This window comes from Anolis carolinensis, chromosome 4, assembly GCF_035594765.1.
Source record: "Anolis carolinensis isolate JA03-04 chromosome 4, rAnoCar3.1.pri, whole genome shotgun sequence".
Lineage (NCBI taxonomy): Eukaryota > Metazoa > Chordata > Lepidosauria > Squamata > Dactyloidae > Anolis > Anolis carolinensis.
This window is the reverse complement of record NC_085844.1, coordinates 215,872,024-215,896,493: the sequence shown is the minus strand read 5'-3', so window position 1 is coordinate 215,896,493 and position 24,470 is coordinate 215,872,024. Positions and strand designations below refer to the sequence as shown.

General features: G+C 38.2%; 1 protein-coding gene across 12 annotated transcripts in view; it reads right to left on the bottom strand.

Annotated features, from left to right (window-relative positions):
- The window catches only part of tox2 (TOX high mobility group box family member 2), a 281,333-nt gene that overhangs the window by 25,989 nt on the left and 230,874 nt on the right, over window positions 1-24,470 (bottom strand). For 10 of the 12 annotated variants that reach the window (XM_062978787.1, XM_008109976.3, XM_008109977.3 and 7 more), the window contains 2 exons: window positions 21,463-21,702; window positions 14,784-15,011 (listed from right to left, as the gene is read on the bottom strand). In XM_062978787.1, the coding sequence (XP_062834857.1) occupies window positions 14,784-15,011; window positions 21,463-21,702 (468 nt within the window). The remainder of the gene's footprint in view (window positions 1-14,783; window positions 15,012-21,462; window positions 21,703-24,470) is intronic. The other 2 variants (XM_008109983.3, XM_008109984.3) reach the window with 1 other exon arrangement.

The window sequence follows — 24,470 nt, the reverse complement described above, 5'->3', positions numbered from 1 at the left end:
ACTACAATTTCCTTCAAGCAGCCATTTCCATGAACGGAGCTGAGTCTGAATGATGCTGAGTTAGAATAATTGCCAACAAATCACTTTACATCATAATTCAAAAAGGTCTTGATTTTTCTTAACATGGCTCTCACTCTCATAAAACCAGAACAGAAAATTCTGTTGGGAATGCACAATTTCACAATGGTGGGTGGAGGTGGGACTTAGAGGAAAATAGTACCTTTACTTTCTCCCTCCATTCATTTGTATGTGCACATGTACATTGACACATGCAAACAAGATCCTTCTTACTCTTCCCTTATTCTACTGCTTGGTTCCCTTTTTAACTATGGCTGGATCTATACTGCCAAGCTATTATTATTGTGGTTATTATTATTATATTTATTTGTACCTCGCTTTATCTCTCCCGAAGGAGACTCAAAGTGGCTTAACATGCATTTGAACTGCGCTCCATGCAGTCATGCCGGCCACATGACCTTGGAGGTGTCTATGGACAAGGCTGGCTCTTTGGTTTAGAAATGGAGATGAGCACCAACCCCCAGAGTCAGTCGCAAATGGAACTTAACGTCAGGGGAAAACCTTTACCTTTTTACATATATAGTAAACATCCCATTATATATAATGCAGTTCAAACTTCAAACTGCATTATATGTAAGTTCAAACTGCATTATATGGCAGTGTAGATCCAGCCTATAATGCGAAGTGTGCAACTGAAACCATAATTGACACCCTGAAAATTCAAGGCAAAACATGAGCTACCATTTCTATCAACATTGCTTGAAAACTCATCTGCGTGAAGGGGGCTTTGAAGCCAGATTCATTTAAATACTGACAGAACCAGTCTTCCTCCTAACTTAATCATCTATTCCCCCTAGAGATATTAATTTCAGTCATTTATCAGATTTAAAGATGTATTTTTTTGGAAAAAATATTCTGCATGTTTGCACAGATAATCTGCCATGCCTGTGGGTTTATTTTACTATTTGTCAGCAGGAACATTCATTTGTCATTAAGAGACAGGGTGGGTGTTGGGAAGGAGGGCAAATAAGTGACTGGTTATTGGCAGGGGGTGGGATAGAAATCAGGACTGAAAGAAACATGTGTCAGAGCTGGAGTCCTGATGCATCTGTATCTTAGTAAGCAACAAGTAATTGTGCCATAATGAAATGTTCAGTTTTGATAACCGGTTAATTAGACAAGGCAATTATTTCAAACCCCACTGATGCCCATGGAACCACTCTGTGTCAAGTATGCCTGCTGAATAATGAAAGTGGCTGCTATTGTCATACTTTGGATGCCAGCCCACCTTTGAATAGAACAATACTTGATAATGCAACTGCGGCATTCAAAGCAAACTGGGCTTCTCACACTGAAATTCACCACCTTCATCACAACAATACTTTGAGCCTACTGTGCGGCGAACAGCACATCCAAAAATCTACCATGAGAATCAGATCTAATAACATCATTATTACCTAATCAAAGATATAATGCTCAAGTGGATCATTAATTTTTCTCATAGGATCTAAGACAACTCAGGGCCAAATGACATAAGAGACTAAAGGTATCTTTATAATTAACATCTCATTCTTTAAAAAGAGAAGTTGATAATTATTGGGATTAAAAATGATATACCCCTTTGTGAATCCTACACAAAAATAATTTCTCCCAAAGCAAATTGTACTGTCAACAGAGCTATTTTCCCCAGGACAGCAAGAAGAAAACATTAAATTTGCCATCTACACTTAATACAACCCCAGTAATGCCATCACATGAAAATACAAAGAGACATTCCCAAGGGTGCTAGATGTGTTCAAACTGAGGTCTGGTTTTGCCACTTTCCATAAGAACTCTGGTGTAGTCTAAAAGGCTAAATGGTTCCCTCTACAAATTACTTGCCTTTCTTTGCTTAAATTATTTGCTTAAATCTTGCACAGGGCAGAGCATCATATGCAATACTGGAGGAAATAAATGGCAGAATCTGCGTTACTGAATGAGAAAATGAGATTTCAACCAATGTAGAGGGTTAGGTCCTATTCCTTCAAGACCTTCCTTTGTTCCAAGTGAGAAAAGAGTGCTAAACTGAAAAGTGAAAATAATGCACGGTATAGAGAAAGTGGATAGAGGGAGGCTTTCTTCCTTCTCACAAAATACTAGATCCAATTAAACCGGGTAGTTGGAATATCAGGACAGATAAAAGGAAGCAATTCTTCATGCAGCACACTACAGAATTTGCTATGATAACATGTAGTGAGCACAATTTAACCCTATCTAGCTTTTAAATTGACTGTAGTTAGTAGAACTCACAGTTCCCCAAGGAAACTATGGCTAGTTTTGAATAAAGCACAGGTGGTTAAAATGAATGCCATGTAGGCTGCACATAGATCCCAGGGGTCTTTTTGAGACACCCCCCCCCCCAAAAAAAAACAACAACATTGAAAACATGTTATAGGATGTTTATGCCCACCCTGTTCTAAAGTGAAAGCATGTGGTGAGGAGAAAAGACATAATGCAAGAACAAGCTAAGTGTGGACTTATGCGAGATGATGCTGATTTTCATGGTAGTGAAAATCATTAATTAGAAAGACGAATCATTGGAAAATACCCCTCCCCAATGAAAGATGAAATATAAATGCTCTAGAATCTTAGTTAATTCATGTCAGTGGGACAGGACAGGCAATGCCGAAGGATGAGACGTTGCAGAGCAACACGTTGTCTCATATTAAAGGAGAAAAATGAAATACTAAGAAATGTTTGACTCAATCAATACAGATAAATAGACTGGAGCCTTTGGGGGAAAGAGGGTGAGAGCAGGATGTGCCTCTCGCTCAGTAGGAGGCATTAAGGAGAATCAAAACATCACATCCCAAGTGCTGGTAAATATATGAAACAAGACAAGCAAAGATTTGGGGACAATACAGCACACCAGTTATTAAGGAAGAGTAATAGACCTTTCTTCCTGGATTTTGCATACACAGACAATAACAGAAAAGTAATACTGGGAGAAAGAGAGAGAGAGAGAGAGAGAGAGAGAGGGAGGGAGAGAGAGAAATTCAGCAGAGACTTCAGAACTAACCTGCTGTTTCCCAAAATGGAAAGCTGCTAAATTTTTCAAAGCATATAAGAAGGTAAAGCTGAAAATATGCAAGAAAAAAACCTTTGGGCACAAATGGTTTGCTGTGACAGATTTAAACATTTGTTGTGATCTGTCTCATATTTCAATATAAGAAGCTTGTCTTATGCTCAGTCCATTTATGCTTACTATCCAACGGCATTGGTCCTCCAGTTGCCCTGCTAATTGAATGATTTTTAATCAAAGCTGGTGTGTATGCATGCCTATCTTTTGAGGTCTACAATTCTCTCTCTCAGGATGGTAAGAAAAAGTAACTTTTCCATGTTCTACTTTTACTGGAAAGACTGTATATTGAATTAAAAGCAAATAAATCACACCTCAGCACAGGCAGTGGAAAAACTCATGATCTAGAATTTATTGCTTCTGGAGTGTGGAAAACAGCAAAAGTTAAGAAGGATTAAGCAGAAACAGAAAAGCATAAAGAGGGAAATAGAGGGTCCTTCCACACAGCCATATAACCCAGAATATCAAGGCACAAAATCCCACAATATCTGCTTTGAATTGGATTATCTGAGTCCACACTGCCATATATTCCAATTCAAAGAAGAAAATGTGGGATTATCGTCAGTTCTGTGGAAGAGGCCAGATAAATTCTTAAAGTAAATCTAGGACACGGCATATTCTGTTTCGCACCTACAGGTCACAATCAATCCAATCGCAAGTGATGCCATGCTTGCAATCATTCAGTTGAGGCTTGTAGGACCTACATTGGCTTGTGACCACAGTTTTGAGGTGGGCAAACCAGGGTCAAGTACAAAATATAATTTAAAGTAGGTAGACATACACTATAAACTAAGAGAGAATTAGCCTGACAAATGCCCAAAACACATAACATACAAAGCTCAATTTCTGGTTTCTCCTTTCAAGATTTTTTTCCAGCTGCCTAACTTAAGGTTGGGGAAGAAAGCTTTTTGGTTGGTGCAATGAATGGACCTGCTGAAAATCACCCAAAGATAGTTGATATCAGGGTTGTTGTATGTATTCCGGGCTGTATGGCCATGTTCTACTTCTAGAACATGGCCATACAGCCCGGAATACATACAACAACCCTGTGATCCCAGCCATGAAAGCCTTCGACAACACATAGTTGATATTGTTCTGGTTATGATTAAGGGTCTGGAGAACAAGCCCTATGAGGAGAGGCTTAAAGAGCTGGGCATGTTTAGCCTGCAGAAGAGAAGGCTGAGAGGAGACATGATAGCCATGTACAAATACGTGAGGGGAAGTCATAGGCAGGAGGGAGCAAGCTTGTTTTCTGCTGCCCTGCAGACTAGGACACGGAACAATGGCTTCAAACTACAGGAAAGGAGATTCCACCTGAACATCAGGAAGAACTTCCTCACAGTGAGGGCTGTTCGGCAGTGGAACTCTCTCCCCCAGACTGTGGTGGAGGCTCCTTCTTTGGAAGCTTTTAAGCAGAGGCTGGATGGCCATCTGTCGGGGGTGCTTTGAATGCGATTTCCTGCTTCTTGGCAGGGGGTTGGACTGGATGGCCCATGAGGTCTCTTCCAACTCTACTATTCTATGATTCTATGATTCTATGATTCTATTATTTGATTGTATTTAAAAGCCATCTTTTATTTATGGTGACCTTATGAATGAGATACCAGAGATACCAACAACTCTGGTCAGCTTATCCACATTCAGGGTCATCACTTCCTTGATTGACTCAATCCATTTATAAACCCCAAAATCTACCACTCATCTATCTCCTGTCTGGAGCTTAGAAAAATATGGACTTCAACTACCAAAATCAAACGGCAAGCAGGGCCACCAGGGAGTGTAATCCAAAAAGTAACTTCTTTTCTCCATGCAAACCCACACAGTTAGCATTTTGCTATACATTTGGAAAACCCCACTTCCTCTAGATGGTGCTAATGTTAACCAAATTTCAGTCTCTTGTTTATGCTTTGACAGCTGGCATAAAAAACCAATAGTAACCTTTTTCCTTACTAATAGTAGGGCAAAGTCTTATTTGTCTGATTAGAGGCCTTTCTTTCAATCTAGAATTAAGATCTGCTATGGCTAATGTCAAATCAGCCTACTTAGTATCATTGAGAAAGATGGGATAGATTTGTTCTACGGCAGAAAAATATAAATAGTGGTCCTTTAAAGGGGAAGTAGCAAACTGAAGGCAGATTACTAGGAGCAGGTAGTTATTGGAAGCTAACAGCTGAATTAGCGTTTTATTTTTTTAGTCAAATACAGACTATCTCTACAGGAACAGCTGCTAAACTATCTGCAAGGTTCAAAAGAGTAATATTATTATTTTTTCTTTCTTTACTAGCACATTCTTTAGATTCCTGCATAAGCCTCTTAGGAAAGGCTATGCCAGCTGGTAAAGAATGAAGATTATAACGTCCTAAAGCACAGTGGTAAAGGCATTGAAAGTTGTGAGCTCTCCCGGCCTCATCTATGTAGCAGACCAAGGCTCGAAAGGGTTAAGGCGTGGAAGGAAATTGTGCAACTTGCAGAACAGGTGTCCTTGATGAAAACCCAAGGACGGGGAGATTGCTAATCCTGTATTCCACAGCATGATCAAATCACCAAGCAACAGATATAAATAAAAAAGGCAGGAAATGAGGAATTTAGATATAAGTGTGTCAGCGAGAAAATGAAGATTCATTGTGAAGTGCCTGAGAAGGGAAGAAGAAAAAGGAACAATATGACAGAAGGCACAAGTGACAAACAAAAACACGGGAATTTTTTTTGACAAAAATGCAGACAAATGACAGCAGCATCTACATCAAACATGGCCCTGTGTTATTCTCCCTCTCCCCATTGCACTGCATTAGAAAGAAAATGATTTTTTTCCATTTCCAGTTTTTTCCTTCTCATCAATGTGAGCAGATGATGATGACATAAAATAATAAAACTGGAATGAGAAGTACACAGTCTCTATTTTGCTTGCTTTGTCAATAAAACGGAAGTAAATTTGCTTTGTGGGTGCAACTGCACCTGTTCAATAGCCCATAAATGTTTTCAGCTTTGATATTTCAAAGGCATATAATCATTAAGCAGGCCAAAGAGGCTTATCCCTCTGTGTGCTGAATGCCCAATGGATGGCATCTCATTCCAGGTTGTAGCAACATTTCCAGGTTTAGCATTAACCACATTTATTCTTATCTGCCATCTATCCAACTGTAGGAAGTTGCTAGAATCCTACCTTGAGGGCTTTCGTTCCCATACTGCCCCTTGAATAAGTCATCACTAATTCCAGTTTCAAGTGGAAAGAGAACATTATTTCCCCCCATCCCACCATGTCTGCATTTGGACAGGAGCTCTTTTCCAGTGTGACTAATGATTCTGTACAGTGAAATGAGGGAGGATGTTTCAAAGACTGCCGCGCCAAATGAAAATGTGTTGCTCAGAAATCAGCTGGCATCAAGATGCATTTACTCAGCAAGATGGTGATTGTCATGTCCAATGTTCTAAGCTGTTCCAAGGCATGAGCTCCATATTGCATATCTGCTCCCATCTCCATTTAAGACCTCTGTTTAAGCAGCACAGTAAGAAAAAGTGACCAGAACAACTTTGCAAGATAGATACAACTCCTAACCCAATAAACCATAGACAGTAATGTCTCAATTGCAAAAGGAATCTGATTTGCCCCCAAAATGGGGAAAAATTGGTAGGAGTGCAAAAATAAGGTCTTAGATACAATGTTGTACAAATAAACACCTATTTATTGGAATCAATTTCAGGCAAATTATTATAACTATTTCATTTCAAACATTCCTGTGGTATCAAGTGGAGTATGACAAAATTGTGGCAAGTTTTTTGTACGCACAGGTTGAACATGCTTTATTTGGGATTTCAAAATCCAAAATACTCCAAAATTTGAAATTGGTGATGCCTTTGCTTTCTGATGATTCAATGTATTCAAACTGTGTGTAATGCACAAAATTAACAAAATTGCCTTCAAGCTATATGTACATGATAGCCATGTACAAATATGTGAGGGCAAGTCATAGGGAGGAGGGAGCAAGCTTGTTTTCTGCTGCCCTGGAGACTAGGACGCGGAACAATGGCTTCAAACTACAGAAAAGAAGATTCCACCTGAACATCAGGAAGAACTTCCTCACTGTGAGAGCTGTTTGGCAGTGGAACTCTCTGCCCCGGACTGTGGTGGAGGCTCCTTCTTTGGAAACTTTTAAGCAGAGGCTGGATGACCATCTGTCGAATGAGATTTTCCTGCTTCTTGCAGGGGGTTGGACTGGATGGCCCGTGAGGTCTCTTCTAAGATTCTATATGTTTTAATGTACATATTTTATGTTGATGTGTTTTAACTGTTGATACACCTCAAGCCATAAATAAAATATATGAGATGATGTGTATAAGGAATATATATGAAAGCACACATGAATTTCCTGCTTAGAGTTCCATTTCCAAGATACATCATTATATACATACAGTAGTCTCTCACTTATCCAACATTCGCTTATCCAACGTTCTGGATTATCCAATGCGTTTTTGTAGTCAATGTTTTCAATAAATCGTGATATTTTGGTGCTAAATTTGTAAATACAGTAATTACTACATAGCAATACTGCATATTGAACTACTTTTTCTGTCAAATTTGTTGTTAAACATGATGTTTTGGTGCTTAATTTGTAAAATCATAACCTTAATCTCTCCTTATTATCCAACATATTCACTTATCCAACGTTCTGCAGGCCCGTTTATGTTGGATAAGTGAGACTCTACTGTAAATGCAAGTACTGACACTTTAAAAAAATCCAAAATACTTCTGATTGCAAGTATTTTGAACAAGGGATATTCAACCTTTAAGAATTATTTTGATTGCATGATGAACAAGTTCTGTCTATCATAGTTATACATATGAAACATATTTGTACCAGATCAGTTTAATATGCATTACACGTAAATATTTGCATCATATGAATTGTATGCACATCTGCACATCCTTGTTTTCCTCTTTTTGGCAGTATATTGACCCACAGGTCTTCCTCAGAGACAGGGGTGCTATTTCCCAGTGTTCCTGACTGGGGGGAAAGGCCTGAATTTGCTGTCCTTCAGCTCTGCTTGTCTATGGCCATAGACGGCTTCAACCGTATTCTGTCTGGCAGGACAGAGGAAGCCGGCACTCACAAGAAAAGAAGGGGTCAGGCAGGAGCTTGCTTCTTCCCCAGTGAGCAATTGTGGGCCCAGCCTCTCTTCACAAGATCATAATCACACAGAGAGAATGACTCCCAAACAAAAGCAGTGTCAGAGGGATCAAATGTCATCCAATCCAAGGTAATTGAAAAGCAAAACCATTCAGCCACGAAACTTCCACAATTTTACCTACACAGTTCAGATCTCAGTGCACTGAAAGAAGGATCAGCTGCACTGTAGCAAGAAACTTTATCAGGTACATAATTCCAAATGACTACGGCAAGAGAAGCAAGATCATAAGGAAAGGACAGTGGAACATATATTTCAAAGAGAAGGAAAACACAATAGGCTTTTCCCTGGTGTTTTGACCAGCTTTCTCTCCCCTCAGCCCTTTAGAGTTTATAAATGCAAGACAATGAGTAAATATGCTGAAAAGGCCAAAGTGGAAAAAGGCATGAAACAGAATATTCAAGAACAAATATGCAGCCACTACAAATGACAATACAATCAAGATGCCATCGCATGTTAAAAAAATGCCACAGCCTGGGAGGCATGTGTGACTATGAACTGGACACAACAAGGTGTTGGATCTCTCCCATTTCCCATATTATACCATCTCTGTGAGCTAGGACTGAGAACAATATTGCATTTAGTACTTTCTCACATAGCTTCTCAGCAAAGTGAGTGGTTTTCCTAATTGTGTGCATGAGTTCACACACACAAATTCTCAACCACTCTCTTGTTTATACAGTGTGGGTGTGAAAAACAGGGCTTTCTGGTGCAAACTTGAAACCTTTTTGTGGTCTGTGTTGTATAATTGTGCTTGCATCTGATTTTAATGGTGGAATATTAGTTTCCAAGGAAATGATCAGGGAATAATCTGCCTCCAGGTCACTGATAGGTATATCAGCTATACAGCATGGATTTTGTTGTGGTCTGAGAAAACTTTACTTTTAAAAGAATATAATTCCCAGAATGCCCGAATCAGCATGGCCACGAGGATTACGAAAAGTAAAATGAAAGAAAAAGGAAGAATTCCCTCTTCCAAGCTCTGTCTTTGAAAGTGTTCATACATATGTTGTTTCAAGATTCAGCATCACAGAAAGACAGATTTTGTTGATCTCAAGAATGTGCCAAAATATATAAAAAAGAAGTTAGGCAAGGTATCTAATTATTCAAGGATTTTGAAATTAGAATTGGAATTATCTTTTTTGAAAAGTTACATATGCACATAGGTTATCAGAGAATTTATGACAGTGAAGTTAGTGGTGCTGATGCCTAAGGTGCATACATTTGTTTTTGGTATTTTACCATGGCAGTTGTGGGAATATGTGTTTCTGAGACCATACATGAATTCCACTTTTGCAGCCCTTGGAGTTCTCTACTAGGCCCTCGAACGACTCAACTCACCAATTACTTTTTCAAAATTATCGGTGTGTTTTTCAGGTGGATTGTCCCTGAAAAGTACAAAGGAAACTTTCCAAATCTACAAAATATTTCTACATCACACATAAAGTCCTCCCGGTTATTCAGGTAAGTATGACTGTAAAAGTGGAACCTTGAAAATAAAGAGGTGGGTTGTATATGTATTGAATAAACAAAATATAAGAAATAGATTCATGTTGCTGAGATCTCCTGAATCACATATAGAACATAGTTAATAGCACAATCTGCTAATATGCTAATATTTTGAAGTAGAAAAGGATGCTACCTATTCTCATATTATCATATCGTTTAAAAAGAAATAGTACCTGGTGCCATACAACAAAGCTGCTTCTTGTTAAGGTTTTTGTATCACATTGCAGCTGATTCATAGAATTTTAGGTGAGGCCAAAGAATGTTATTTTCCATATGCAACCATCTCATGTTTTCTCATTGCCTCTTTTTTCTTTTTGATTTCCACAACCAAATCCATTGACCAACTGTGCAATGCCTTCTGACTGCGAGTGCTAAGAGTCACCAGTCTGGAAGCATCCATTAATTTAAGGATGCTTTATTAGTCTTCAATTTGTTCTTCTCTTTGAACTATGGGCAATATAGCTCTCCAGCATATTCATGAACCAAGTAATCAATTGTCTTTCTATTTTGGATTAACCCAGATACAGTTTTAATTTCTATGTTGACAACTTTATTTACTTGCAATCAGGAGGTAGGCAAATAATCTCCCCAATTTAGCAACAAAATCCTATTCTTTTCTTTAATTTGTAAGATTATCAAGCTTTGATTGCTGGTTCCAAGGGATTAGGGCCAAAGTAGTAATAAGGAGTAAAATATCCCTTAGAAATAAAAACAAACAAACATTGTAATTGACACATTGGCATAAGAGAAACAAAAATATGGGCACTAATCAAAATGGTACAAAAGTGTGAAATCTCTCACATTCTCTGTGCACAGTCAGAACTCAGATACGTTTCACACTATCATGTGGCATTTTGAACAGTCCTCAGAAGGTAGTGCCCAACTGTGGACCACAGGGATCTTTTCTCTGTGCACAGCCAAAGGGGGATGGAAAGTTATCAATATTCCAAGCAAGTGAGGCAAGAAAGTGTAGAAAGTTGGGAAACTACATCAGAAAGACTCAGAAAGATTTTAGCCTCATTAAAGTTAAATATATTCATGGTACTTGCCGCCTACAGAAAACAATATAAAATGCAGAGCCATTTTCCAGCACAATTTTAATTTAAATTGGTTTCTCCACCTGCTTCTCTTTCCCTAGATGTAACTGTTTGGAATCCTTCCAGTGAGAGGGATCCAGACTGTCAGGAAATATTTGAGGCTTGTATGCTTAAAACAAAATGAAACAGCAGGATTGAGTTCAGTGCAATCGCCAGAAAGTAGCCATTATGGCAGGGATAGGAACCGTAATTCCCAGCATCCCTTATCATTAGCTATGTTGATTAGTGCTGCTGGGATTTGCAGTCCAAAACGTACGGAGAGCCAGGTGATTCTCACGTCTATATTAAGGGCTTTTTTTAAAAAAACAAAGCCTTTAAGTTTTGTTAAGCAATCAGAAATGTCAAGGTTTAATAACTATAAGATGTGTAGAAACACTACTATTTATATATCTAAGGTGAGCATAAGGAAATGTAAAAGATAATCTCATTTTAAATATAGATATCTAAATCTAACGTTTATCTGCAAGGAGAGTAGATTCACTGAATCAATGTAATCTACATAAATAATAATTAATAATAATAATAATAATAATAATAATAATAATAATAATAATAATATAACTTTATTCTTATACCCCACCTCCATCTCCCCCAAAGGGTACTCGGGGCAGCTTACACGAGGCCAAGCCCAAATAAAACAATAACAATATAAAATACATCAATAGACAAAAAAACATACACCATTATAAAATTTAACCGTTAATCTATAAAAATAAATAACAAACTAATAAAACATGAGTTAAAAATTGTGAGGTTGAAAAAACAGACTGAGTAAAGTGCACTATGTAAAAGTTGTAAACACGAGGTAACTGATAAAGTGCTGCAAATTCGTGCAAATTTAACTCACAAAGTTTCCACTGATTCAGTAAGCCAACTCTACTTGGGACTAACAGAGTTTTTATAGATCTTATAGTTATTATACTTGAATATTTCTAGGTATTTGACAAACTGTTCAAAATCTTAACACAACAGGAATGGTTATGCAACACAACCAAGTTATCCACCCTCAATATTGTGAACCAGCACAAATCAAGAATCAACTGCCATTTTTGATGAGATGATAAGACTGTAGAACTGAGATGTGAAATAGTCGTGAAATACATGCAGTTTGATGACTGGTATTAGAGGTAAATATGGGGAGCAGATGCTATTTATTTACAGTATTTATATTCTGCCCTTCTCACCTCGAAGGGGACTCAAGGCAGATCACAATATACATATACATGGCAAACATTCAATGCTATATGACATACAGACAGAGACAGAGACACAGAGGCAATTTAACATTTTCCAGCTTCCAACTTCATGAGGATATACTAAGGATGCACACTCCAGTAGGGGCCCATGGATGAAGTATCCTGGCCTACTTCTCTTCACCACTGAAAGCTATTTGTTTACTGACCTCTCACTCTGGCCCAGTCAATGGTAATGACAATTTAACTCTTTAAACAGCTTAAGAGAGATCACATATAAGATTGAAGGCCTTTACAGACAGGCCCTATATCCTAGGATATAATCCCAGGTTTTCTGTTTTATCCCAGATTAAAGCAGAAAACCTGGGATCAGATCTTGGGATATAGGGCCTGTCTGGAAGGGTCCGGAGCGAATTTGCTTTCTGCTGCTTCTAGTGACCATAACACAAATCAGCGGTTTCACAGTATATATAAAAAAGAGACCCCCCCCCAAAAAAAAATTAGCAAGAACTTCTTGATCACAAGTGCTGTTCAACAGTGGATAGACTATCTGAAAAGTGGTGGACTCTCCTTCTTTGGAGGTCTTTAAGCAGAATTTGAATGGTGAACTCTGGAAAGTGCTTCAGTTCTGTATTCTTGCCTGGGTTGGACCAGATGGCCTCAATTTCCTACAATATTATTCTTCATTCTATGATTCTAAGGAACAGCAGCAGATCACACTGCTGGAAAATGACAGCAATAAGAAAGAAGAGTAACGGAAATGACAAGGAGAAAGCAAATTCACTGAAGGAGAGGGACCACTGAAGGAGGTGGGTTCTACCATCTGCAGCTGGCAGTGAAAAGCACAGGAAAAGGGGGGAAGAGAAGGAGGAGGCACATTTATCCCTCTGGCCATTTAGCAATTATTGAGGCAAATCTGCTCCATTGCATTTTTACAGGAGCACAGGGATGAATTTCTGCACATCAAGAAAACACCAGTGAGCTACTTCTGCTCCAGCCTGTCATATTCAGCATGGGGACCAACAGAATCTGGGCATAGATATGGAGACTGCTTTGGTCAGACCTCACTGAGAATATGGTGTCTTGTTGTGGGTACCACAATTCAAGAAGGACCAAGCTGAACTATGTCCAGAGGAGACCAAAATAGTAAAAAGTCTGGAAGTCAGGCCCTAGGAGGAATGGCTTAGGGAGCTGGGCATGTTTTGTTTGCAGAAGGGAAGGTTAAGGGGAGACGTGATAGCCATGTTTAAATATTTGAAAGGATGTCATAGTAGGGACATCTACAGAAAACATAGTGTGTTTTCTAGTACTCTAGAGACTAGGACATGAAGCAATGGATTCAAGCTACAGAAAAACAAATTCCACCTCAACATTAAGAAGGACATCCATCATGATGGTAAGAGCTGTCTAACAGATGAATATGCTGCCTTAGAGTGTGGTGGAGGTGCTTTTCCCACAGTTTTTAAACAGAGGCTGGATAGCTATCTATCGAGAATGCATGGATTTTGTGTTCCTAGCAAGGGATTGGACTCCATGGCCCTTGTGGCCTCTTCCAATTCTATGTTTCTCTGATTCTGGATCCTTGTTATTAAGACAAGCCAGCTAATTCCTGTTCTTGATCTGACAAAAGACAGATTCCCTTTACTTCTCTGGACCGCAGTGGGAGCTCTATTCAGATCAAGCTGTCGTGATGTTGTAAAAGAAGAGTGTGATGACCTATGTACTGCAAGCAGGGAGTCCCCAGTGCATAGGGGTACATATGCCTGCCCTACAAGGTCTCTATGGTCAGCAGGTCCTCCAGCCTCCAAAATGGTGAACACTTTACCAGTTTCATATTATCTAGAGTCCTTTTACTGTGTATTAATGAGGTCATTTCAAAACGGCTAAGAGGTCTTGCTATATAGGAGAAACTCCAACATGTGCAGACTTTTAAAGTGCACTTTAAACAGTCATCACAATTTTAAATGAAGCTATGTGCTTCATCTCAATTTGCAAACATATAACAAAGGGCACAGCATAGCTAATTGCTTGTAAGCTGCATCATTTGGCTAATAGAATTACCCAGTGAATTCATGACTTTCTGCTACACAAATTACACTTATTGCGTATACAAAAAGTACTGTTTTAAATTTCTTCCTTATAAACTAACCCTGCAACAATTTATGTTCTTACTAAATCAAACTGCAATGGAACAGATCAACTGCTTTTGCATCTTTCAAATAGAGTAAAGAAAGCTGCAGAATTACTACAAAGGGGATTTTTTACTGTAACAACAACAATTGCGTATCTGAAAATGAACGAATGGCATGAAATTTTCACACTTGAGATCATGGGGATCTTCTTGAATGCTAAATGTGTCTTTCCACATAGACATGGGGGTAAATTACTGAATTATCCTCATACATCCAGAAGTATTCTGAGGCTTTCCCGGGCAATGTTTTTATTGAAATTGTAATGCTTGGCAACTGTTACTGCTGTGGAAATTAATCCATGTAAGCCACAGGGGAAAAACAACACCCCTCCCAACTAAGACATCAATTTAGACAGGTTTTTTTTAACCCAAAATGATTATAATTAAAAACAAAATAATCAATGCATTATCATAAGAGATACAGTGGGTGGGGGAAGGATCACATCAGTTAGTAAGATGCATAAGGAATTCACCTGCTTTTGTTCTTCTCCTAAACTGTCCCACATCGATGCAACAATTTTTGATACATCTCCAAAGGTAGCATTGGGGTTTTGTCCTTTGATAGCTGCTTGTGTGTCTCTGAAAAACAGGGCATAAGCAGACACTGGCTTCTGGGGCTCATTGGGATCCTTCTTTTTCTTCTTCTTTTGATTCTTGGGTTTTTTGCCCATATCTGTCAATGGTCTCTTCTCTCCAGTTACCTGTCAAACATTGAGAAAGATACATTAATAACTGTCTCTCAGTTCACTTTTGATATAGCTTAAAGACATAAGTCACTCCAAAAATTTGCAGTTCTTATGATGTTGCATATTTATGAATCATGATGCAATTAAATAAAAACATACATGATGTTCCTTTTATGCATGCTCCCCTCACAATCCTTTTCACTATTCACTATTTACTATCCTATATCTTTTCCTTACAGAACCACTGAAACCCCACTACAATATACATGCAAATCACAACCTTTCATTGCTGCCTAAGGGGAGGTTCACATACACACCACAAATGTTCACTTCTTGTTTCTCAAACATCTGAAGACCAAGCCTGAATTTAGAAAATATCTCAATTTGAAGATCATTGATCTCATACGAGACAATATTAATGTTCTATCTGTGGCGCTTGATGTGTGATGGCCCTTTCTGATATGTATATTATCATTTAATGATAAGCCATCACCAACTAAGAAGCATGCTGACAAGTAATGGGAAAGGCTGTTTGTAGTCAGTCATAGCATTTCAGTAAAAGGAAAGGGAAAGCTTAAGTGAATGGATGTAGAAAATGAGTAAGTGGGGCAAGGGAGGGAGTGAAGGAGCTCTCTATTTCGATTACAGTTCTAGCCAGAGAAAAATCCTAGGTTATGTAATTCTCCTTGCTAGTTGGAGTCAAGCATTACAAGTTTATGAAGTTCGTATTCCAAACCAGGGAGCTGGAAACTGGCAACATAACTAGTTACAGAGTGGAAGAGAAATCATTCTGTCATCTCTTCTTTATGCTTAACCTGTATCCCTGGCTGACCCTTTCCCTCAACACAGCTAACAATTTTGACAATTCTGACTTTTAAGCAAAGGCCTGTCTTTACATGTGTGTCTTCAAAAAATGCCTTATATGCTGTCATTGTTTGGCCAAGTAAATAAACAAATAAATAACAGGCTTAGTACTGCTAGCTTTGCTCACATCCTTCAGCGCTCTGTAATGTATCAAAGCCCTCCTCTGAGTCTGATTAATGGGCTGATCACACCTTTTATGGCCCATATTGTCACTCCCCTGGAGACATTAATGACTGGGTTAGTTGAGCATGTCCTCCCTCATGGGGAAGCCCAAGCATGATTTACTTGCCTTCCCACTAACAACTACAACAGCTATTTTAAAAATTCTAGCAGCTTGAAGAATTCTCACTACATGTGTGTGTCTGTGCATATGGCACACATGCACACGCACACACAGATTCACACCTTATTTCTGAGTGGCATCTCAGAGATTTCTTCACATTGAATTTCAGCCCTCTCCACTCTATTCCTTAGCATCAATCTGCAATTTCTCTCGCTTGCCTTTGTACTGCCTAGATTTACAAATGTCAAAATTGCTTTCTGTGTGGGTGAAGCAATGCTTTCTTCGCTCTCAGTCATGAACGTCAAGGCAAAATATCAAAAGCAACACGGTTTCTGAGAAATATCAGATATTTCTTCTCCTTTACTTTCCCCCATGGACCTGTAATCTCCCTCAGTGATTCTGGCAAAAACATCTCACTGAGGGAGTTTCAAATTTCTCTCACTAACCAACCAACCAAACCCTCTCACTTTCTTTCTGCCTGTGATCTCCACAGTCATTTCCAGTTCCCTGCAGGTTTCATTCAACAGTTCATACATTTCACCAAAAGCCTACTGACAGGAGTTTTAACATCTTTCCCATTTCTGTTTCTAGACATATTAAGTCCAGCTATGAGCCCCCTGAAATTCTCCTTGTCTGACAGCCATCATCTAACAGCCCTTTTCTGCAAGGCCCAGCCAAGCAGCTGAAAGGAGGTGGTAGGCTCCTGAAGATGTAAAGGGAGCTCTGCTATTTCAGGCAGCAGGAGAAAGAAGAATTTCTGAACACCCCCTGCACTTCTCACAATAAATACTCTCTGCAGAACAGCAAGAGCATGAGCGCACACATTTTTTTCACAGAGAAAACACTCATAACTGTGAGTGGAGCCCCTAGTAGTTTGAAATAATGTAGTTCACTAGAATCTTGCCACCTGATTCTTTTACTACCAGCCCTCTACATTTGTGAATCAGACAACTGAACTGTCAAGCCAGTACTATTTACTTCCACACCGCCCTATATCCCAGAATACCAAGGCAGATAATCCACAATATCTGCTTTGAATTGGGTTATCTGAATCCACACTGCCATATAACCCAATTCGAAGCAGATAATGTGGGATTTTATACAAATGTGTGGAAGGAGTTATCAGATTGAGAGAATTGTTTCCCACCCCTGCTTTCAAGATTAATTCAAAAGGAGAAGCCAGGATTTGAATCTGGTATGTTTTGCATATGCAGCCAGTGCTCTACCACTGAGATATGAATTCTTCACTGAAGGTAATTGTTGCTGTTGTTGGCCTGAAAGCTAAATTCCTTCCTCCTTACCTTGAGTTTATTGCAACCCTGCAGTAAAGGATTTTCAACTCTCCTGTTAATATATTATCGTAATAAACATTTGAAAAGTTACTGTTTTGAACTGCTATAACTCTTAGCCAGTCATGGGAATTCTGGGGGCTGTAGTTCAAAATCAACTTTTCAAAGCTGTGTACAGTAGGCATGCATGCTTTAAAAAAAATTGTTGCAAACAGCATTTCTAATTAAACCCAACAAGAGAAAATTAACTAACAGGATAAAGAAAACTGATCAAATCACATAAGAAATCCCACAGCCATCTAAGTGGGAAGAGAGATATTGCAGATACTATTTTATTATATTTTGCTAAATGTATACCCACCTTTTCCATATAAAATGCACACAGCAGCTAATAAAAATAAAATACCTGCATAGAGACTATAAAATGGGTATTTGGTGTCCCAAGTAACCCAATTAAATTATGCTGTTATGTGCATCATTGTACTTCTGTTTAACTACCTTGCAGTGCACTCATTTCCAGGGGTTGAGGGACGTAAAAAGTTTTGCACATATGGGATAGAGGATCTTTTTACACATACTCATCCATGTCTGTAAATTGTTACTAAGTGTTGCTGATCATGGGTTTTGTTATTTTGCTATCCTACCTTTCTCCCAGAAGTAGAACTTACGAAACTTTACAAAAATAACAACAGATAAAAACACATTGGCTGCTATCTTGTTGTTCAACTCATTAGGGTAGATCTGTTCAATCAGTTGTTTAATGGTGTTTGAACATTGCCTGACATCTTCTTGTTCAACCCGGTTAGGGTAAATCCATTCAATCAATTGTTTGATGGTGGTTGAACATGTAAGTAAAACACGTTGATTGAACAGCTCTCCTCTAGTCAGTATTTAGGCCATAACGGTAAAAATACACAAAAACATTAATGTTTAAACTAAACATAGTAAAACTATGTATTGAATTAAGAATAATTTAAAACAAATCCATTAACTAAAAAAAGGATTACAGTGGGCTCTTGGTATACATTGGGGTATGGCTCCAGGACCCACCATGGATACCAAAATCTCTGGATGCTCAAGTCTCATTATATACAAAAATGTAGTCAAATGGTGTCCCTGATATGCAATGGCAAAATCAAAGTTTTTCTTGTGGAATAGGTTTTGAATATTTTCAAGCCATGGATAGTTGAATCCATCAGGGCAGAATCAGTCAATACAGCGGACTGAGTACAGCATACTACTCAAAATTATTTTCTTTATACAACATGCAATTGACAAAGGTATGTTGAAATAAAACTCTCTATACCTGCTGATGAAATGATAGCAAGGAAGGGCCCATTGCTGGCTCTCTATTAAGGGACTAATGAGGGGCACTAAGCCCCTTTCGCATGTTCCCAACAGAAATACCTGTTAAGATGGTGGGACTGGGACTGCACCTACACTGTACATACAATTAATGCAGTTTGACAGTCCTTTAATTGACATGGCTCAAGTCTATGGAATCTTGGAATTTGTAGTTTGGTGAAACAGCCACACTCTTTGGCAGAGAAAGCTAAGGAGCTTGTAAAATTACAACTCCCATTATTTCATACCATTGAGACATCACAGTTATAGTGGTGTCAAATTGCATTACTTCTACAGTGTAGATGAACCCTGAGAGAAGGGCTTCCTCAGACAATGTTTTATGCGGCCCTTCAGTTATTTAGGATCCAGACTATAAACATTAAACCAGTTTTACCTAAACTGTCAAGTTACCTGAACACATAACGTCTCAATTAAGAAAACTGTCACTAGAGAACAAAAACCAAGTCATACTTAGAGTAATTTCCTAAGACACATCCTAATACATGGCTGTTAAAAGTGGGTGCAACTTTTAAAGAATAGAAACTTCTTTTCATAAAGATAATTCTTCCAAAACCTAAGTGGCAGGTACCCTAAGTATTTCTGAAACTTTGCTATGTATGGTGGATGTAAAATGCAACAACAATCTAGATTTTGAAGAAATTTTTTTTTTAAAAAAGAAAGAATGAATGAAAGAAAGAAAGACACCTGAATAATAAACCATTATACAGACTCCACCCCAAAAACATAATACAATAATTCACTCAGTCAACAGGAAAATCTTCTGCTGGTATAGTTTTTGGCAAGCTTTTCCCTTCACCTCCAAGTGCTTGAAATTCACATAGGTTTAAAAAAAAAAACATACGTTACCTGATGGGAACAATCTAAAAAAAGTGGGAAGAACAAGGATAATAATATTTTCTGCTTGTTCAATCCTGACTGGCCATTAAACTGATTCTTAATTTGGCTCATCAAACCTAGGCCCCATCTACACTGACCATTTAATGCAGTTCAAATCGAGCCCTACTTAAAGCTATGGTGAATGGGACAAGAGAAAGGGGAGCATGTGACACAAGGCTTCTTCTTATTCCAAAAAACCATTATTTAATAGGCTGATCAGTTTATGAGATAGTGATCATTTTGACAGAAGTGGATGGAGGGATGGGAACACCCCAATTATTAAAACCAATCTAACCAGCATATCCTGGAAAAATGTAAGATATGCACATTATATTGACAATAACTGCCGTGCTCAGTTCAGGATTTGCATGGGCATCCAAAATCATCAAATTCAATAAAACTTGTATACTCAGTATACTGAAACATAAATTAAATGTTCCTGATCTCAGAATATGTGAATTATATATGCAATTATGGTTGAGCACAGATACTATGGAATTCAGGTGTGGGCAATCTATAGCCTGCCAAAGGCCCTCTGGAAGCAATCAGTTCAGGCCTCTGTCAAGACCCAGATGTCTTACCTATTGCAGCTCCCCAAGGAACCTTCACACTACAGCTATAATGCTATGGTTCCACTTTAACAGTCATGAATGCATCCCACAGAATCCTGTAGTATGGTGAGGCATCAGAGCTCTCTGGCAGAGAATTCAACAAGCCTCATCCTAAACTGCAAATCCTAGGATTCCATGGAATGGATCCATAAATGGTTAGAGTCAAATATAATGCTGTATTTTCATGGTGTGAAAGAACTTTAGTATGGGAAGGAGTTAACAGAAAAGATGTAGAGTAGCTCCACTCCTTTATGGTTCTTAGTCTTTACACACACACTCCCATATACATAACACTCAAATAAGACTCCCAATTCCTGTTCTGATTTGTCTCTGACTGAAATGTGAAATAAAAAAGAAGATATTTCAGAAGGGCATTTTATTTTAACAAAAACTCCAAACATCCAACATAAAAAGAACAATTTTCTCATACTGAATGCTTCTGTGGTTCATATACCAGTTCCACTTATATGACCAGTAATGTTATCCACCAAGAAGTTATTGAATGCTAGCCAAAGTCAAATAGTAATAAGTTTCCTTCTAAAGCCTAAAAAGACTTCTTCTTTACTCACACTAATTTAAAAACTCATGTAAGTTCTTTTTTTAAAAAAAACCCTTTATGTGTTAAAATAAATAAGTTCTTTTCCTCGTATTTCATTCTGGTGAAGAAGTGACAAGTTACTCGGCAGAAACCCCAGCTGGATATCTGTGTTTTCCTATCTTCTCTTTCCAAACAAATATGAGAATTTTGCTCCTCCAGAAACGTATTCGCAACTGGAAAAACTAGAGTATGTGTGTGCTAAACCGTACATTTATTGTCACAGACTTAACCTGGAAGGACAACACAAAATTACATCATCAACATCTTCAGCAGGATGGAAAAAGATTTAGGGAGAAAAATCTCTTTCAGAATTAGCTACCTTAATGGTTCTATTTATTATATGCACTGGCATATCACTACTTCACTTGATATAATTTTCACACCTGACACCTCCTCCAATTCCTTACGTTAAAAAAGTTCTCTGTAGACAATTTTGGTTACAGAGAAAATCTCTCTCGCTCTTTCTTTCTCAAGGAAAAGCAAAAGGTATTTTTTGTGATGCTGCATATTATTTCTGCCAATGCAGATGGTTGCCTCTGTCAAACAGTATGTCTGTCAAAACAGGCATGGCTGCACGTACCTTATAATGTGATTCTGTCTCCTCTTCCTGAGTAGAACTGGAGGGAGATGGTGTAGCAGATTTGCTTCCAGGGGGTGATGGGGAACCATGGGTAACACCGCTCCTCAAACTCATCTGAGATATCAGCTGGGACTGGCTGAGGGCACTCATGTGACCGGTTAACATCCCTGGTCGATTGATCAGGGGAACTTGATGGTTGGACTCATAGGAAGTGGCATCAGAGTGGACCATCTCCTGGATCTGAGTTAGGAGAATATTACTTTTTAATTAAAATTGTATTGTATTTTTCTTATAAATACTACTTTATAATGCATGCTGGGCATGGTTGTTAAATGGTGTTATTTACACAGGGGGAAAATAACTAGTTTGTTGCATGCTGGAAAAAGCTTATTCCTAGTTTGAAGTCATTAGTATCTTCTTCAATTGTTTTCTATTGCAATGGATCATACATCTTTTAGTTTTACTTTCAATTTGCAGAATACTGAGCAACATATTTGTGGTTGCCAAATAATAAGGCATACTGTGTAACTAGTGTTAACCTCTACCACAGGGAATTATAATGGAACAATGGGACAACAGTTCCCTAATCCCTGGTAAACCCAACAAGCCTGGAATCCAAATGCTATCCAATTCTGTTTTGGCAGGCAGGAGCTGCACTGCTCCTTTGACATTAATCATTACTGTTAGTGTGAACTGGGTCATGCAGTCCTCTGGCTCCCAGAAATGTCAGGTTTTGGGGATACTACACTAGCAAATTGTGTCAGCACAGTGTAGCAGACTTGCCAATTGCACTCTTAATCATTTATTTTCAAAATGGCAGCTCCAATTTAACAATTTGTCATCTTACTTTGCCTGTCCATGGATAATATACAAACTATACTCATTTTCATGACAATGATCCATAATCAAAATCTGTATTTGTTGGATCAAAACATCGACAATGTAAGGCTCTGATTTGGAATAGTTAAGCAAATATGACAAGATGGAGACTACAAATCTGAATCAAAACCTAATATTCTTCAATAATAAATGTCAAATCTGACAGTGTAAGAAAAAATAGATTTCTTACATTCAGATGAGTATTTCTTAAATTTGAAAAGAATAATTCTGAACTTAGTAGAATGGAAAATAGAAAGTGTGGAGAAACTGAGAAGTTCTGAAGTCCATGGGTAGAAACAGAAAATAGCGAGATACAGCTTGATTAACAGAATGTCATATACCAGTGGTTCTTAAACTCTGTTTCTCCATTTTTGTTATTTCCACTCCCAGAATTCCCAACATTTGTCATATTACCTGAGGCTTCTGAGACATTAAATCAAAAATATCTGGAGAACCAGAGTTAGAATATCACTGCCCTACACAATAGTTCTTAGTATGATATTTCATTAAAGAACGTTTAATGACCACTGCCTTACACAACAATTCTTAGACTCCATATTTCATTAAAGTACATCTAAAGTACTTTCATTAACATTCTTTTAATGACGATTAAATCTACTAATACCAAATTGTTGTTTTGTTTTTTAAACAACATGCATTCTCTGTAACAGCTTGTCTGTGGGATACCACTAAAAAAATTTCAAGATTTGTAATTTGAGGCCCATGCACAAAATATGTTTACTTGTGGGATAAATTGCAATATTAGATCTTTAAACATGGACTAGGGCTTTTTAAAAAGGGAAACTGTAGCCAAAGACCATCAAGGGCATTAGTGCTTACACTGCCTGAGGCCTAGCTGCCTGAAGTGAACAATTTAAAAAAATATTCTCACTGGTAGATATGTCTCATTTGTTTCAGACTGGGAAAAATAAGTTGAAAGTTATATACACCATTACGCTCCAGGGCTGAATCCAGCTGGCTGCTTTGGGAATGAGTTTGTTCTTTATCCAGAATACTCAATATTTTTTCATTCTGGCATTTCTTGCAATCTGTTTGAAACAATTTGGAACTGTCTACTATCATAGACTTGATATCAGATTGACTACAACTCTATTCAGTTTTTCACCTTAATCTGTCCAAGGCTAAATGGGCAGTGGGCATGTAAATCCTGTTACTGACTGGGAGCACAAATATACCATATGTATCATGTATAAGTCATCTTCACGTATAAACCAAGGACAGGTTTGGGGAGCAAAATTATGGATTTTAATATAACATGTGCGTAACTCGAAAATAAAATTTGGGGGCATGTAACAAATATTGTATTCTCCTTTTGAAATGCATACTTTGAAAGAGTAAGAGGAGATCGCTTTGACATACCCATATTTACTTGAGTCTAAAGTTCCATTGAATTTAATGTGCATCTCAATTGCCAAAACCCCTGAAACCAAAAACAGTATTTGCTGCCAAATGTAATGCGCAGCAGCAAAAGGTGCACTCTTTGTCATTTAAAACACCAAAGCTTCCAGCAATAGAAAAGAAAAGCTTGGTGTGCCCCTATGCTGTAGAACAAATCCACTTTAATTGCCTTGGTTCAATGCTATGGAATCAGAGGGGCTGCAGTTTTGCAAGGCCTTGAGTCTTGCCAAAGAGTGTTAATGCCTCACCAAACTACAAATTCCAGGATCCCATAGCATTGAGCTGTGGTTATTAAATTAGAGATGGCTCCAGGTGCTCCTAAAGCAGCTTCCCTTTTGGATTTAGCTCAACACCAAGATTACCGTATGACATGAATCTAATGCACACTCTAATTTTGGCAAAGTAATTTAGCCCAAAAGTGTGAGTATTAGATTTGTGTAAATAGTATATATATAATTGCATTCCTCATCTTAAAATGTCTACATTTATACAAATATAAATGGAACGGAATTTAAATGATGGAGGAAAATGAGAATGTGGCCTAAAACTGAGGGGGGAAGGGAGAGAGGAGGAAGGAAAGCAACCTGCCTCTGTTAGTGACCCAGCATGAAGATAGGGACAAGTGGTTGAGGTGAGAAGATTGTCTTGGTGCGATGGGACACAGAAGCAGCACTCCCATCCCATTACATTCCCTGGTCCAACCATAAAAA